The sequence below is a fragment of the Haliotis rubra genome, unplaced genomic scaffold (genome assembly GCF_003918875.1).
Source record: "Haliotis rubra isolate DU_JTF1 unplaced genomic scaffold, ASM391887v1 Scf38, whole genome shotgun sequence".
Classification (NCBI taxonomy): Eukaryota; Metazoa; Mollusca; class Gastropoda; order Lepetellida; family Haliotidae; genus Haliotis; species Haliotis rubra.
In genome coordinates this window covers 456,494-474,653 of record NW_025767057.1, presented here as the reverse complement: position 1 = coordinate 474,653, position 18,160 = coordinate 456,494, and the positions used below count along the sequence as shown (strand labels likewise).

Below are 18,160 nucleotides of genomic sequence, written 5' to 3'. Positions count from 1 at the left end.
CATTAATGCCGAGCGCCAGGCAGGGACCAACAAGTACCATAATTTAACGTCTTTTGGTATGACGCGGTCGGGGATCGAACCCGCGACCTTCCGCACTCCGGGCGAACGCTCTAACCACTACACCACGGAGGCGGTCCCTATACCAGTGATGCTAATATTCTCAATGTGATTTTCGTATAGATTACTAAGAATGCATACAAACAATTTGAACAGATATCAACGTTAAATTAATATACCGTTGAAACAGAATGAAAGGCGAGATTTTGAAGTACAAGCGTCTGTGGCCCGCAGCACTTCGTGTGTGTTCCTACTAGAAGAGAGCACTCCGTACAACTGAAACATTACAATTTGAGACCCCATTACGTTATGAAAGCTGAAGTGGAAACAAATGGAGTAACAGGACATGCATCAGAAATAAGTCATGACAACTGAGACATTTGGAGAACTATACATCCTTGAAACATGGCGACTTCATCAACAGACCAACACATCGACGTATATATGTTTTCAGTTTCATCTTACTTACAATCTACTGTATCACATTCATTCATTCATTCATTCATATATATATTTATCTATTTGTGAAGTATACTTACAGTACCAAGTTACTCCTAACTCAATCAGTATTATATTGTAACTACAGTTCAAATTATTTGACATTCAACGCTAATTTCCTGCCGCTCACAGTTAGAACTAGGAAGGTCCCACACTGAGCACCAGTCATGGAAACGTCAGCACGTTATGCTCTGCGTCGGAAGATACAACCGGCAAGTCTTTTATCTGCAAACGTTATTCCACCTCACAAAGTATGGTCTTATCTCCTAACAGCTGGCAGAATAAGCACGTTATAACGAGGCGACGGAAGAGGCGAGGCATAGGCCCGTGCAGTATTTCACTGTGACGTGGCACACTCTTACTGGGGGAAACAAAAGCGGGTGCAAAGATAGCAACGCCTTTGGTCTTCCCACGCTGACTGCTCCGAGCAATCTGTCATACCCAGCTTGCAAGGCTGCAGTCTGGAATCTTATATTACTCCCTGATTAAATGAAGAAAGCGAGAGAACTCAATCTCGTGCCTTCAATGCCCGCTCCCGTTGAGATATTGGCTGTATCGATAAGTGAACATTAGGGAAACAATATAGACTTCCTCCGTCGATTTGTAGCACGGGACTTTTCCTTTGCGTTCTCAATTCCATTTACAGCCTCTCGAATCTGTGCTAAAAGACCCAAGCGAATTCACGTATCAACTTCATAGCTGAAAAAAGACAGAGCGTAGACTTTTCCTCCGTTCAGTCTGCGCCGTCAGGGGGCGCTACGTCGGATTTATGAACCAGAGATTGGTTAGATTGAAGTAGGTGCTGACTGCTCTGTCAATGGTAAGACAAATGTGATTTGGAAGTTTATTCGTGGACGTTTGTAAAGAGCAGGGAGCTCTTGGATGAAGCTGTGGTGAAGGATGTCGACGAAGATGCTGTGTGTCTTGTTTGTGATGATACACCTATGCCTCGCTCAACACTCAGGTAAGTAGAACGCTTAACACCTGTTGCTTTGATGTTGCCGACGGCTTTAGGAAACACTGAAATGTTAGGCCTTATCTGTATAGATGGGCACGGCCGGAAAGTTAATACAATACAGGTGCGCAACATGTTGCAGTGATCACTGTGTATGTATTCCTATATTATTAAGCATGAACATCGTATACATTAAAAATATATAGACTGGGTACATTACCTTTTCTTTATCCGTCATTATGTCATTGATCACATCGTAAATAGAAGTCACATATTTTACACTTTTCTTTTAAATTCTGTGTGTGTATCTAAATTGGTGCTACGAACGTATTGGTAAATTAAAAGACTCATCTTGATGTCTCTGTGTAATCTTCAATTACAACCATATATGATAGATTTTCTCTACTGAATGAAATTGTAACGTAATAAAAATAATCAAGATTGTTTCCCCTGGCATATTCTAATCAATACTGTCCAAATCGCCATTTGACCACTTGCGTAGTCTGTGGTCAATCTGCACCGGAACGTATAGAGCTGCTGTTAAGTACAAATAGATATTTATTACAGATAAACAGTTCTCATATCACACATTCATCTAATCTGTAACAAACCGGAGCGGGTACTATCAACATTGTAAATGATGTTGACAAAAGCGATCATTCTACCATGTATAAAAACGACAATGATAGCTTTGTTCATGAACATCGCATCAACAGCGCACCATTGCTACACACCGGTATGGTTAATAGACTGTGCTGTGTTGTCTTAATGGAACATCTCGTGTTTAATCTATAGTGCATTCCTTATTCCTACAGATTTATTCCAATTACAAATTACACCGTACAGAGCGAGCTGTCAAGACGTGAGAGACACATCGCTGTCTCTCTACGATACACACTTCGTGTTGTTGATACTACACAGCCTACGGAAACGGTCGTTCAGTTCCATCCAATGTCATATTCTTTTCATCGATCAGCTTCCTGATTTATGTTGGAAATTAAAACCGAAACCTTCTCACATGGACGATGATAGAAATTAGATATTGATAATCCCATTTCTCAAATTGACTGTGCAAATACACAGAGCCTCTTGTCTTGTCTGTGTCAATTGCACGCTCGAAGTATGGCGCTAGATTGATCCGAACCGGTTAATTAATGACCTATAGAGAGCTCATATATCGCACAGTGTAGGGAAGTGCAACCAAATTCATCCCATCATGATCCAGACGAGACAGCGCATCTATTATATTTCTCTTCGGACTTAATCAGACGTGGAAGAAGTGATGTGAACAAATTTACCCAGATATGATATGAAATGAATTCACCATAAAAATGAATGTTCTGCGTGGACACTTTGGACAAGTAATTGGGAGTTAAGATTACAATGGTGGAGAGGCGTGTTTGGTTACATGTACAATTTACCAGAAAAGGCAACCATGAATCAAGGCAACCTCGACAGTCGCATCATGTTAATATTTACATAGGTCACAGAAACCGCAGGTAAATATTTACACAGATCCAGCCTTTTACCCTTTTATCTACGTCCCCGCAGTGTTGGCTGCAATGTTGCATTACAGTCGTGCTTCTCGGTGTCGGCGATGTTGCTCGGCACCGATGATGAAGCTGGCGCTGAAGATGATGGGGATAATAGTTCGCTCGTTACTGTGGTGAAAGTCAGTACATGCTTCCCTCAATTGCATCATTACTCCCAACTGTACCATTCCAAACTACCTGTTTTCGACGAGTCTTTACGTGGTACTGAGCTGTACTACGCGGTACTACGGATGTATGTGGTTCCCACATTGCTACCAGTGCGAGGAATCGAGCCTGGTCTCGGCTTAGTTAGAGAACACGTGAACTACTGGCCCTGCTTCAAGAATGCAATACAATACACACCAATCTTTGTGAGAGAATAACACGACAGGAAATAAGACACCAACTATTCTAATCCAAAATCAAATCGTATAAAGGCAGTAAAACCAGACATTATAAGTGACATCTTATGATTTTCTTTAAATGGAGTTCCTTCAAATATATTATACACAATAAAAGCAATGAATTAATTTTAACAGGAGATACCGATCCGCATATCCTAAATTGAATGAGACAGATATTATAACTTATTACTGAAATGAAATGTTTTTGCCGCTTAATTCAAATTCTACATGACCGTACGTAGGAACGTAGGAAAATGTTGAACCTCATTTTCCTATATTCAGGCTATCGAACGCGTGGTTACGCAATGTACCAGCCATAAAGACAAGCATTCGACCTTCTTCGTTATCTCTACACAATGCTGCAACCAAGAGTGCTTTGAAGGGCTGTTCAACCGATACTACCGTCTACGTGCTCAATCTATATTCAGTATTGTACTTAAAACATAAACACGGACGCAATAGCAGCCTCTATAGTTCTCTATAAAACTCCACCAGGGATAAGGCGATGAGCACCTATAGTATGACGGTCGTTATACATGAAACTCGGGTTATAAAGAAAGTACACGACCCATGGCAGTGTTTGCTTAAAAGCATTTGATAATCTGAACCTTCTTCAAGAAGACCCTTAGAGGACTTTGTATGCCTAATCTCCGACGTGATCTCTTATTATATCATTACAACGGGTTTGGAAATGGCTTCAGGTTAGTATGTAATGCCAAGAGTAGTGATTTATATGTGGTTAAAAGCGTTGATAGGACTAGAATCCGTATATCGCCAAAGACTAAGCTGAAACATTGTCGGTAAACAAGTTTAATATCGGGTTTCGAAGATGCTGTAAAGAGAGGAGTAGATATGCGCGTATTTCCAAAGTGTCACTACGTACACGTGTCTTCTTTAATTAGGGCTTGATCCACAATAATGTATGTCTAGAAAGTTGGAACTCTAATGTTGCATCTTCAGCATGCTCAGGAAAGGGCTCATGCTATACTGCAGCTGTTATTGTTTGTGAAAAAGTTTCAGAAGGCTCTACAGGTCTACCAAGATGTGATGCGATTAAAACCCATGTGTCAAAAGGTGTACCACGCCACATTGACTATACTGTTACAATGCATCTTGAAGGAACATCAAAGAAACGTTTCTCCTTTGGAACTGTCTTACCCATAACACAGTTTTAGTGTTGGTACTACAATACTTATAATTTCTGCTGTATACAGTACACTACATCGAACACGGTTATAACGAACAAACTAAAGCAAATTACGAACTGATGTTATCCCGAACTCTTTCTTTAGTCGAAATGAAATTTAGGTTATAAAGTTATAAATTCAAGGTAACCTGGGGATCATTGTAACCACAGTTCACTGTATATGATTCTCCTACTGGACTAATGCCATGTAACCTGCACGCAAATTCATTCAATCTTTTAAATTTTACGATAAGACGGCATGAATATTTGAACAGATATGATGTTGGAAACAAAGCGACTGTCAACTTTAATGCATTATCTAATTCAAGGTTTATATGACAGAGTATCACAACAGTAGCGGTTCTCTTCCTAAAGCTAAAGATCTTAGACAATCCCAATCATGTAGATGACAATTATGGGAAAAACATGTGGATAAGAACCCGTTGTTCCTGGAGGTAGAAGTGATCATGACAACGAAGCATGCTGTTCAGTTTGGCAACACTAATTAAGCAAGATCCGCGTGATAATGTTTCCGTTATTTGTTTTATTTAGTTAGTTTTTTTCTTTAATCCATCCGCGATAGTGCTGTTTGGCAAATACAAAATACATGCAGCTACAGTAAAATAAACAGTAGGTACATATCTGTACTTTCACACTGGTCGAATACAAAATATGAACAGTGTTGCCTCTCCAGTGATTATGTGATTCAGTTGTAACGTTGCATCATCATTCCAAGGTTCTTGCCAACGATAGTATGTTGACAGTTTCCTTCTACTTACTCGTCTCCTTGAAACCTGACCATATTCAAACTTTTGAAAGTTGTTTAGCAAAAAGAAAAGCTTGTTTCTAGTATTGAAATGAGAATTCAAATCACATCACATTGTGAAAACATACATGTCCATGGAACGCAATTATCTGAGGCCGTTTAGGACCAGAATAACCCAGAAAAATACCGCAATTCTCTGTTATATAAGTGTTAATGTACCAAGAGTTACATATGTAGAAAACATGCATCTGGATATTTGAAACAAAAATATTCTTTAGAGGAAATTGTCGGATGTTTTTAGGCGCTTCAAACTCAATTAAACACAATACGCGTTGAATCCGATTCTCTATAATCTCAAGCTGGTTTATAATACGGTACCTGGGTGTTTTTGTCAAAACTGACACCCGACTTTCAGCGCTAATGAGAGGAAACGTACAAAAATGACACAATGCTTGCAGGTAAAACCTACCAGGGTTATGTAAACACGGTATTTACACAGATTATGTTCAGAACAACGTACAGAACATCATTATTAACCCTTTGGTTTTTATCGAACATTTGGCATTTTGTGTCAGTTACAAAAACTTTATTTCAAAACTAATATTAATTTTACGTATCACATATAGCTATGTATGTGAAGTTCAGGTTATTGTATATCATTTGAAATATTTCGCGTATTTTAATAAACATTATAATTTCGTTTGAAGCTTCAAATGCCCAGAGCCAGACATGGACCCCACAGGATGGTACAGAGCAAATATTAACTTCTTTCTGTCTTAGCCTAACGCAGCGTTATATAACAGCATGTCACTGTCAACTCCCTCCGGCTGCTCTGAAGCAGATATAAGATGTGCTTCGTGAAATATTGCATTTTGAATGTAGATCCCGCTTCGTCATTAGAGCTTGACATTTGGAGCAATTTCCACTTTTTCCAATATGTGTGGGTGCACTGAGCTCCGAAACACCATCAAACGCCTAAAACTGGGATAGCGGTAGGTCTTCTCTTGCAATCGCATTGTGGCATCTGTAGATCGTCAATGTGTCAGCAATTCATAGTCGGTCGCTTATCTTGGAAGCAAACCCAGAAAATACAAAGGGAGGTTAATCTCACGGAATCACCCTAAGCATTTAGATAAATCGTCCCTAAAAGCTGCAGTAGACAACTTGATGACTAGATTTATCATCACACAGTTATAGGAGAGAAGGGAATCGGTATGTTATCACGACTTTCAGTAAGACAACAGGCGTCCTGGACTTTCGTCGCATTACCAAATACATATTACGATATTTGAATGCCCTCTGGGTATCCTCGAATATTATCAATAACTAAAAGTGCAACGGTTGGGAAATCCGTTCGTTGCAGATGTCTTTTTAGTTCATGTTCAACATAGGTATACATCCATAAATGTCTTTTGTAGCAGTTTCAATTAATACCAAGCGTTGAAGGATATTCAAAGTAGTGCAACAAGTGTAAGCTCTCCTCTCGGAGCATTCATTTAACACATCTCTTTAATGCTCAAGTGCGGTGTATTATCACTGAATCTTATCTCAAGTAATCTTTGGGGCACACTCTTTGAAGTCAGTGACAGTGAAACCCTTAACGAAGACTGCTTGTCTTCTGTGAGAGACCTGTGTGATAACAGTGCATTTATATTCTTGATATGGATTGGTTTTCTCAAACTGTTGAGTGAGCATTGTGAATTTTGAAATTAAACACTATACCGATTGTGAGTAGAGTGTTTTGCGGGACATTTTCCCCATTTGAAAGTTTTATATCAGTTTTAAAGATACTTGACCGTATGCCATACGTGCGTGTCAAAGGTGCTGACATTAACCTAGTTAGATAATAAGAAACATAGGATTTGTAAACGCATCAGTCGACATGATTCGTGGAAAGCAGCCATTGAACCAAGACTGAATATATATTGCCTTACACTTGAGGTTGAGATCTGGTTGAAACTACAATATACCTTTTTATAATGTCATTCGTTCATGGGCGTTTACAAGGTGAAAGATTTAACTTCTGTAACGTTTCAAGGCTATTTCTCCAACCTTCATAAGATGAATACTGACTAAATGCGACTGTATCAGCCTGTATATATCACACTTCAATACGTCAGCTACTCAAGAATCATTTGGACACCTGGATAGGGAGGGTTACTGGGAGGACAAAAATAACCTTAAAACAATGTTTCAAATGCATGAAAGTGTTACGCTTAATCTCTAGAATACAATTAACTATCTCCTAATATTTGCCTCATCCAATCCCTGTTGATGTGTGTGTGTGTGTGTGTGTGTGTGAGAGAGAGTCATTATTTTGCATCTTATTCAAAGCATCCAAAAAGTACATGTATTTCAATAATCATAATATTTATCTGCTGAAAGGACAGTTCAATGTACGATTCCGATTGTATTATAAGACACGGTTTTAATGAGTCACTACCAAATCACGGAGTTCAATCACTCATGTTCATTGACACCAATAAGCAATAAGTCTACATCACAGCTAAATAGGGATATTTTGAATACATTAGAAATTATCACTTTGAACTTTCCACCAACGCTTTCAGCTTTGAGATACTGATGCACAAACTTGTCTGTGGTTGTGAAGGAAGCAAAAACAAAAAATACAAAAAAAATTTGCAAAGTACGTTCTCCAACCACGCACCTGCTACAACAATCCAGTGTAACATAAATAGATCCTTGGATTCCTATCTGTTTATGCGCTTATCAACATACATCTTTTAGTATTTGTAAAACACAGACATCGTTGGTACACAGGAGACGTTTTGGCTGGTACTTGTGGCACCTTACATGTGGAATACCACACAAGATCCGGTAAACGATGAGGTTTACCATTCTGAGCATTTCGACTGGTAAGGGTCAGTGGAAAACCGCTCAAATATATCATGTTTATCGCCATAACACTGGCAACGAGAAACCAGCCAGCGTGTGATGTACGTGATCGGCACTGGTAGGCCGCAGCGACGACTCCAAGAGTCTAAGAAGAGATGGAATTACTAACCTTTGACCACATGTACTGGTTAGGCATTCCTGCAATGCATAGCACATTGTATTATCTTAGTTCTGGGTACTTGGTAGGTCTTTAATACACAGTTGAAATAATGAATTCATTCTGTCTACTGCATAATAGTTATATAAATTGTGATGTTACAGGCGACGAAGGTCGAGATGTCACAACGGTTATAAAGTCACTGGATATGGTGCGTTTATAATATAGTTTTTAGATATGTTTCAACCATGCACAATATTATTAATCATAACTACATTGTTGGTTATCGTTTCACCGGATATGTGCAAGCCACCTGAATTTACTAGTTACTGTCTCTACCTGTATACATTTGTATTTTAATAAGTTGACAAATTGATACAATGGCCTTTGTGTAATTCGTTTTAACTACAAAAACAGGTAAGTGAATGATCTGAAGCAGTGTAGTGTTACGTCTTTGTAACGGGGATGTACAAACATGACTCAGACAGACACAATGCGTACAGACACAAATTTTGTAAAAGCACGAGCACAGAAAAGATGTAAACAAACAACATAGGATAATCGGAACAAGTTTTGGATTCAAACTGGTGGTCTGCGGATCCGGATTCAGTCTGGCTACTGAATCTGCACAGCGATTACAAATTGATGGATAATAACAATGTTATTCTGCAGTTCGTAATGAATGATCAATGATTCCATATGAACACTAATGAACACAACAAATGGAAGCACAGTTATACAACACCCTTTTAGCGGTCCGCGAACATTGTGGTAGGAGATTTGAGTGTCGAGAAACTAATAACAGAAAATCAGTCGATACATCCTTTTGTTGCATTCTTGTTTTGTGAATGTCCATGGTAATACACCGCATCATATTACACGGATGCCAGTCTCATTTTCCCTCTGCATCTGACCAATGGACAGCTGTATGACTCTCCTGCAAGTCTGTGGAAATGGTGACCACTTTCCATCGTAGTTGACGTGAGGGGTCTCACGGCAGGCCATTACCGGTCGGTGTTAACTGCGTTACTGCTGTCTGAGCGCAGATTAGGTGGTGAGTCTACGCTAGGGTTATTTAACACTTGATATGCAGATTGCCTTCACAAAATTGGAGTTCTGCCGTATCAATTCTAATAAATTGCACAGGGTGATTTGCAGTGATAAGTGTATAATACCATAATAATTGTTTCGGTTCAGATTCGGGGAGATTATTCCATGTATTGTTAAGATAACCACAATATTTATTAAAACATGAAAACATACTAGAACTTTCGATAAAATATAGGATACCTTAGTATAAATCTGAAAGAATCCGAGTTTCTGTGGGTACTATCTACGATAGGTAGGGGCCCTCACGCCACCTCCATTAGTAACCAAATACGACACATCACATATTATTGGACCGATCCATTCTTTGGGCATTTCTATTGACAGGCAAATTACCTTCTAGTTCAATAAACACCACCGGTCATAACATGGTCAGTATATTATATGGAGTCCAGATTCAATTACCTTGACATCACGTCGAGAAGAACTAGCACATTTAATCACGTTTGACTATTCCTACCATGTCCCATTCCTTTCGCGCATGCATGCCCCAATACCTGATCCACGGAAATATTCTTCGGGTCATGTATGGTTTTTATCACCTTGCTTCAGGAAAACATATCTTTGTTCTAATTTTATTTATCCAGTAGATGAACTAAATCCAATTTTTTGTATGGCGTATGAAACTACCTTCGGTTTAGAATCAGAACAGAATTATGCTTTTGACATATTCGGTACCGCCTTTGTTTAATTAAAAGATACAGTCGTATGTGTGCACCGTTTCACCTTACCCGCTACCGTACACAAATGGCGTGGACCTTTGATCATGTTTTCAACCACAGGTTGTTTATTGACTCAATATTTCAGGTTATAGTGATCATGTTGTTGTATTGCTGACTTCTGACTTTTTTAACTTGACATGAGTGCTGGCTCAGAGGGAATTCCTGTGCACAGGTCGTCCATGCCATTTCTGATTCAAAGGTCAATGCCATAGGGATACAGACAACTAAAATGCCAGCGCACGCATAGTTGTCAAGACAAAGGATTACATTAACTTTACTTCACACTTTTCCTTCTGTCCCTTCTGATCTTACTAATACCACGGCTTATCTAACTCAGCCTCTCTCTGTCTCTCTACCTGTCTCTCTATCTGTCTGTCTGTCTGTCTCTCTGTCTCTCTCTCTCTCTCTCTCTCTCTCTCTCTCATTTCACCTCTCAATAAACATTCCTACTCCCCTTCCTACACATCATTCCATTCTACATGTATGTAAACTCTCATAAAAGATATCTATCGCGCACTACCTCCTCACATATCTGTCTCCCTTGTTTCCCAACATCTCTCTATTTCCAAACCTCTTTTCCAATCCCCGCAACCAAACTCTTCTCCGCCATCACTCGCACCATTCTCTGTCTCTCCCACAGACACTAGCATCGCGATATACATATAACGCCAAGCTACCGGCCACACACAGTAAGTATCCTTAAACCCCCACGAGAGCTGTCCACGTCTACCATACAGAGTGTTCTCGGTGTACTCGAGCCACAAAAGCCATTTTCACAACTGGAAAGTTAGTTTACGTATGATATTAGGTTTCAATTTTCTGACTGATGAATTTGCTAGTTTTATGGCACAAAAATGCGGATAATACACACGGGAACTAAACTTCATAAGCTTCCGTCACTTTGTCAGACATTCGTCGAGGTTTGGAACTACCACAATGGTAGAAGAGATTTGCTTTGTGATATTTTTGTTATAAATGCCAACAGGCTGATTGATCGTACACAAATGGAATTGCCATCACAGTGATCGTACACAAATGGAATTGCCATCACAGGTTTTATCACAGACGACATCGATTTTGATTTCTCTCAACCCTAGACCATTAATCATGTCGTATGTCATAAGCTTACCACATTTACGAATGTTTCTAGACGCATAAGAAAACAAATTGCAGGAATTGCATCTACTTTTAACCATATATGTATTTGCTATGTCCGGCATGGGTTGTGTTTATGATAATCATGGTCATTATTGTTTGATCTGATGTTCGCAGGGGTTTAGGGGGCAAACATATTTTTATCAATGTTTGAAAAAATATGAACAGAATTAATGGGACCGTGTACTGTGTATCCACGGAAATTGTATCTTTATGTTCACATGGCTATTTCTGTCTTTCGAAGATACATCGTAATAGCTAGTACAACATGCTGACATGGCCAGTGCTGTGTTTGATGATTCTATACACTAAGCGTGATATAGCGCCTGATATTTCATACGTACTTTGCGAAGTCTTATCACTTGAATGTTGTCAGAAATGGGGTAAGTAGTGAGGATATCTCTCCCGGGAAGGTGTCATTAATCTTCACATAGCTTGTCAAGAAATCTTGAAAGGTCGATAGCATGCCTTTTTAGAAAATATTTGCTAAATCGGACCGGCATTTTAGGTCCCAGATAATCTTGTCACAAAATGTCTCTCAAATTTTGTAACGGTGTACATTTTGGTTACTCACTAGTGAAACCAGATCGAAGTCCGGCATGGTTTACTCTGAACAAACCCTAAAGATAGCATACTGAACACGAAGTTAGGTGAAATCTTTCAAAAAGCAGAACACCCACGTGTATATGTACGAAGTGTGTGTTCTGAACCGGGTTATCCATAGCCGACATATGTTTTGAATTGTGACCTTCAACTGAACCTGTGAAGGTCATTTGTCTTGTTGGTGGCATCCGTCTGGCGGAGGTGTATGGTTATCTTGGAGGTTCAATCATGGAACAGGTATCTAAACGTCTCTACCTATTTATTTACTTCAAGGCAAGAACATTAAAAGTGAGTTTTCCTACTCTGTATTGCACTGTTATGACCGACAATGCCAACACAAATCATATCGCATAATTATTATGCATTGATTGCGTATGTGAAGATTTAATACATACGTAAATTAAACAAATCAGGATTTATTTAAAAAGAGGGGCAGTACTATTAAATACTTTGTAATTAGGAATTAGTTTAATCAAAACTAATAATTTTAAACATCAGATGCTAAGCACTACAGATGCGTTTCATTATTACTTTCTTCAGCATCAACCTATATGTACTTACTACATATTATAAGGTTGAATATATATATCATGAAATAATTACAGAGGTCTGTAAGGACTTCAAATAGAAGAATAATCTACAATTGGTCAGAAAGTCTGTCATTAGGTATATCTTCTGACATAAAACTAAATATGAATAATGCATAAATGTAGATTTAGATATTCGATGACATCACTTGACCAGCGTGACTTTGGTGTGTTTATGTTATACCTAATGAACCATGTATGTACCTAATTAAAAGCTTCATTCTCCCTAATGATGAACCTAGCCCATGTTCGTACTCACTGACATATCACACGAGCAACCATCTCCACTTAACACCCAACTGTCTGATGCTACACTTAACCTTCAGGACCTGACAGAAGGACATTCTGTCAGTTCACAGGCAATCTTGTTCACAATCTAGCCATGAAGCTCTGTGCCGAGCCCTCCATCACAAGGGCACCCACACCTCCAGCTTCAGAGACATAAAGGTACACTGTTTATCTGTGACCGTAAATCCAGCCCCGTTATTATGTGTTTACGCCCCAATCTGGTTGTTGACGGTTGATACGGACGTTGTAATTCTATTGATTTCTTACTATCATATTTGATGTGGCGCGTTCGCCAGTATTCTTCCCACATTAATGGCGGTTTTATGAAACGCCGTAAAGCAATTTCCTTACAAGTAAAGATTTACGGAGCTACTTCTTCTTTGTTATAATAGCGTATTGATGAAAGGATACATGTTCTAATTTCCATATCCTCCAGCTTGAACGAGTCCTGTAGGGAGTGTTATATACGACCCTGGGCTGCTCGTGTAGTTAAAGGTTTTACGGGGGAAGTGACTGTGGGATATTCTGGTGTTCCATAAGAAGGCGACAAACCGCAAAACACACGACTGTGAAATGGCCTGTCTAAATTACACTATCAGTATGTGCTTGAATGGCATCTCAAATAATTGGATAATCCAATATTAAGTGCTAAATTATAATTTAAGGAAACCAGATCTGGTTATCGGTGAAAAACAGAAACGATTGAAATGTTGGTATATAAAAAAGAGGTCAAGAACCGCAATGATTTGGCATATTCTCAGGGCTAAAAAGCATTGTCTGAATCCCTTTTGGAGCCATTATCAGCTTTCGTGCATTGGATTATATCATTGATTAAATTTTGTATAAGATTTGGTTTGTAAAATTCTGGTCATTAGCTTTTTTATGTTACATGCATTACAATTCCTCAGAGGACAGGTACATTCATTGTAAAGGTGAAACTAAGAATTTAGACAATAGTTAAAGTTAATTTTCTAAAACCTTGAAAATAGATATTTTGTGCTGGCGATTACTTCCTTGCTAAGTGACCCGTGAAGATGCGGATTAGAATTGAGCTTCAGCAACCCGATGGCATGCTTGTCGGAAGAGGCGAGTAACGGGATCGGGTGGTCAGGCTCGCTGACTTGGTTGACACATGTCATCGTATTCCAATTGCGTAGATCGATGTTCATGCTGATCACTGGATTGTCTGGTCCAGACTCGATTATTTACAGACCGCCGTTATATAGCTGGCTATATTGCTGAGCGCGGCGTTAAACAAAACTCACTCACTCTTTGGTATTATAATCATGACAGCATGAATATACTACACATGTGAGTGACATGACGAGGTTACCAACTGCACATGTATGCGACAATGGTGTTGTTATTAGTACAATAACATTCAGAACAGTTAATGGACACTGGATACTAAACGTAGGGACCGCCTCCGTGGTGTAGTGGTTAGAGCATGCGGCCGGAGAGCGGTAGGTCGCGGGTTCGATCCCCGACCGCGTCATACCAAAAAGACGTTACAATATGGTACTTGTTGGTCCCTGCCTGGCGCTCGGCATTTGTCTTTCGAGTGAAAAGAGTATAATATGAATCTCCATATTTCCAGTACATATTTGCATCTTGATGCCTGTGGTTGACTGGCTTTACGTTCGTATAACTGCATGAACTGGCATGCCTTAGCCACTGTGGTTCTACCAAACAGAGATATCATTCTTTGATTATATAAGCGTCACACTTGGTCTCAAATAATGAGACAGCCTCCGTGGTGTAGTGATTAGAGCGTCCCCCCGGAGAGCGGAAGGTCGCGGGTTCGATCCCCGACCGCGTCATACCAAAAAAGACGTTAAAATATGGTACTTGTTGGTCCGTGCCTGGCGCTCGGCATTAATGGGTACAAGAAGGACTGGTCGGCTCGGAGTCAGTATAATGTGTCTGAGTGGGGTATTCGTGCTTCACTGCGGCATGGTATCTCAGTGAGCTAGCACTATAAAACCAGCTTAAGTCTGGGCTAGTACAAGCAGCCGCACATACACATACATACGCATGCACGTCGTCATATGAGTGAAATATTCTCAAGTACGACGTAAAACCCAATTTCAACTCACCTCACCTAAACGTAGCTATAGGGTGAACGTCCATGTTAGACAACAGAGACACGTTGGCTTTCATATACAATCTGATACAACAAGAACACACATGCGAGACAAAAACCATCATTAAAGTATCCCACTCCCATAAGAATATATATTCTGAGAAAAATATCCCCTGCATGTATTATGCTCATTATTAACAAGGTGATTATATATCAAAATGAGACTCAGGTATGAAACCTAAGTACCGGAAGACGTGATAAATCAATATTTATTTATCTTAATCGAGTGTTATGAAGGCCGTTGTATCTAGAACGTGTTCTTTCACATCCTGCATGGTTCTAGTACATTTACATAAGACGTGCATGCAATGTAAATTGATTGTTTGATTGGCATTTTAGACAACTTACTTATTCTGTTATAAGGAGACCGCAAAATATTGCTTTTGCTTATCAAATGTAGACGTAGCAAATATCTGACAGAATATCCCTAAATGTCAGTATTTCTTTATCGAATCATTAATATAACGTAGTCATAGTTTGGTGTCGTTCATGTCACAGTGGCAATAACAAGAGAAAGCCTATGGTTGCATATAACATTATTAACCTCCATTAGGTTACTATCCCCTGCCCAAAGAGTTGAGTAGCCCTTTTCAGTTCCGTCATCTTGTTCTTTTCATGAATGCGCATGGCGTTAGTCCTTGACGGTAAAGTAAATAACATTCCTTTCCCCAGAATTTTCTTTCCTTTTCAAGGTACACGTAAGCCTAATAGTTGGATTTCTATAGGGTAAATTATCAACCAGATAATTGTTTGGCTGAGTAGGTTTTACTTTGTGAAAAAACGACTCTTACAGACACAATTTAGCCTTGCGAACGGTCTCAGGGCTAACCAGAAATGTTGTATAACTTCGTATTCAGTATGTCCGGAAGAAGGCCGTGTCCCGTTGCTTGGATGTCGATGTCATCGAACGCAAGAAATGTCAACAATACATTTGCCATTGTTACGATCATGAGGAACTACAATTATATTCTATACGGAGCCTTATTAGTGTTCTGTACCATCTCATATAGAACTACATCAAGGTTTATTAGTTTGAAGGAGTTTTGCTACAGCTACCGTACATAACAATATGTTAAGTAGTCTAATATTATCCACTCAAGACAGGTAAATGAAAGCACAGATTGCACGTTGACAGGTCTGATTATGGATATGACAAGTTTGGTTATGACGAGATACATTGCCAATTCTAGTCTATTTATATACTGACGACGAATAATTTAGGTGTATTAAATTTGTTCGTGTAACAAGTTTCCTCAAATATCCTCCCCTACCAAGGATACAGTGTGAGTTTACAAAAGTTTAAATTGTGCGTAAATTAGCCATTACAAGGCATGTGTTTAAAGCGATACTATTGATGTAAAATTTGTCAAACATATGCTATGCAGATTCTTGTATCTATTCTATCTATACATGCATAGTAAAATATACTAAATATAAACAAATATCTTAACCATAACACGTTATCACTACCTTAGGACTGATAAATATGAGCATGTGACCCAATATCTACAAGCGATGACACCAGGTGCTGACAAGCAGGCGAATGCACATTGCCTCAAGTACTCAAATTTACGGCAAGAGCAGATTACACAAGGGAACATATGCTACATTGTATATATATACTAGTATATAAAGAGGAACGTGCACCGGACACCACATGCATCGGACACCACATACATCGGACACCACATGCATCGGACACCGCACTGGTCACTGATACGTCAAACGTACAACACACATCTCTTTAACTAATAATTAACTATGACAATAATACTCTTTTGTTTTAATTTTTTTAAAATATATATATGATTTGTAGGTATGGCGTGGTGTAACATCATGTACATTCTTTTCAGAAATCCCGACATCATATGAGTGATTTTTTCCATGGCAACGGTCCCCTCTGGCATCCCCCATCTGGCTAATCACATCTAATAAGAATATCTTTGGAAATCAATTGACCAATAAAAGGTCATTTCTGAATAATCTGCTTCGATTCCCCACAAAACAAACACTGCATTTAGCTCCGAGACACAGAGAGCTTGCGATACTGATTTGGTATCTACATATAGAAGGCTATTGCCAGGTGCAATATAAGAGCATGATGTTGCGACATGCAAACACACAGACTCCAGATGAATGGCGGTATTGGGATTGTGTCAACTGCAGCCTTAAGCTACGGGATCAGAGCCAATGTATCATTGTCTGTGTTCAGTATTGCAAATAGCACGCTCGCATATCTTTGATGGTTACAATGCTGTGAATACAATACACATTTCACTTCTTCGCCAGTTCCTGTCCCTTGAGCACAATACGACGAATAACCTAATTGATGTTCATTACAATATTCGGAATACCAATTTCATCTTATCTTCAGGCGGAGGTTAATGTCATAAGATCTCTTTCTGTTGCTGCTATTATACTGGGAATTCAAAAGGATGTTTTGATATGTTGGCAACAAGCTTGGTTTTTGTCTGCCTGGCATCCGTTGGTTTTACAGTGTGAAATAATATTTTATAATGTGCAAGCATTGTGTTGACCTCTATGGTATTTTTCTGAACACATGCCTTAATGAAGCCTGACCCATGATTACTAGTATCCTTTTGTAAACCTCTGGTTCAAGTTATGTTCTTTGAGTGTAAACCATCGATTGATGCCAGAAGGATGGCATGTCCGACAACATATAATGGATGTCATTTAGTGTCATGTCACCACCTGAATCTAAGTCACACTCAATGCGAGTGTGTACCATATGACGACACAATTTTGAGCGCATGCAAATCAATAGTGAGTTTTGTTCAGCTACCGTAAGATTTCATGTATTTACTGTGACAAAAATGTTTTCACAAAACATGCCAACGGGAATAAGAATGATGAATGGAATCAGGTTATAATTAGTTCTCCAGATGGAAATTGTCCCCTGTTTGATGAAGATGCGTCGGTAATCCTGCATCACCTACATATATAAACTCTCAATGTGAGTCCCACGGTATTCTCGTCGAGTTGGTTGGCATTTCACACTACCTGTAATGCTTTTATCTTCAGCCACGATGTCTCGAACTTATATCGTTTCACATCATTCACCCTATGCGGTATTTCTGGTAAAATAATAGACTGACCTCGTTCCATGCAGTTTCGTTAATCAGA

The 18,160-nt window shown here is 39.2% G+C and overlaps 1 protein-coding gene across 1 annotated transcript in view; it reads left to right on the top strand.

The window, feature by feature from the left end:
* The first annotated feature begins 1,001 nt into the window (after window positions 1-1,001).
* The window catches only part of LOC124286240 (G-protein coupled receptor GRL101-like), an 85,574-nt gene continuing 68,415 nt past the window's right edge, over window positions 1,002-18,160 (top strand). Inside the window, exon 1 of the mRNA XM_046722584.1 lies at window positions 1,002-1,519. Within this exon, the coding sequence (XP_046578540.1) occupies window positions 1,456-1,519 (64 nt within the window). The 5' untranslated portion in view covers window positions 1,002-1,455. The remainder of the gene's footprint in view (window positions 1,520-18,160) is intronic.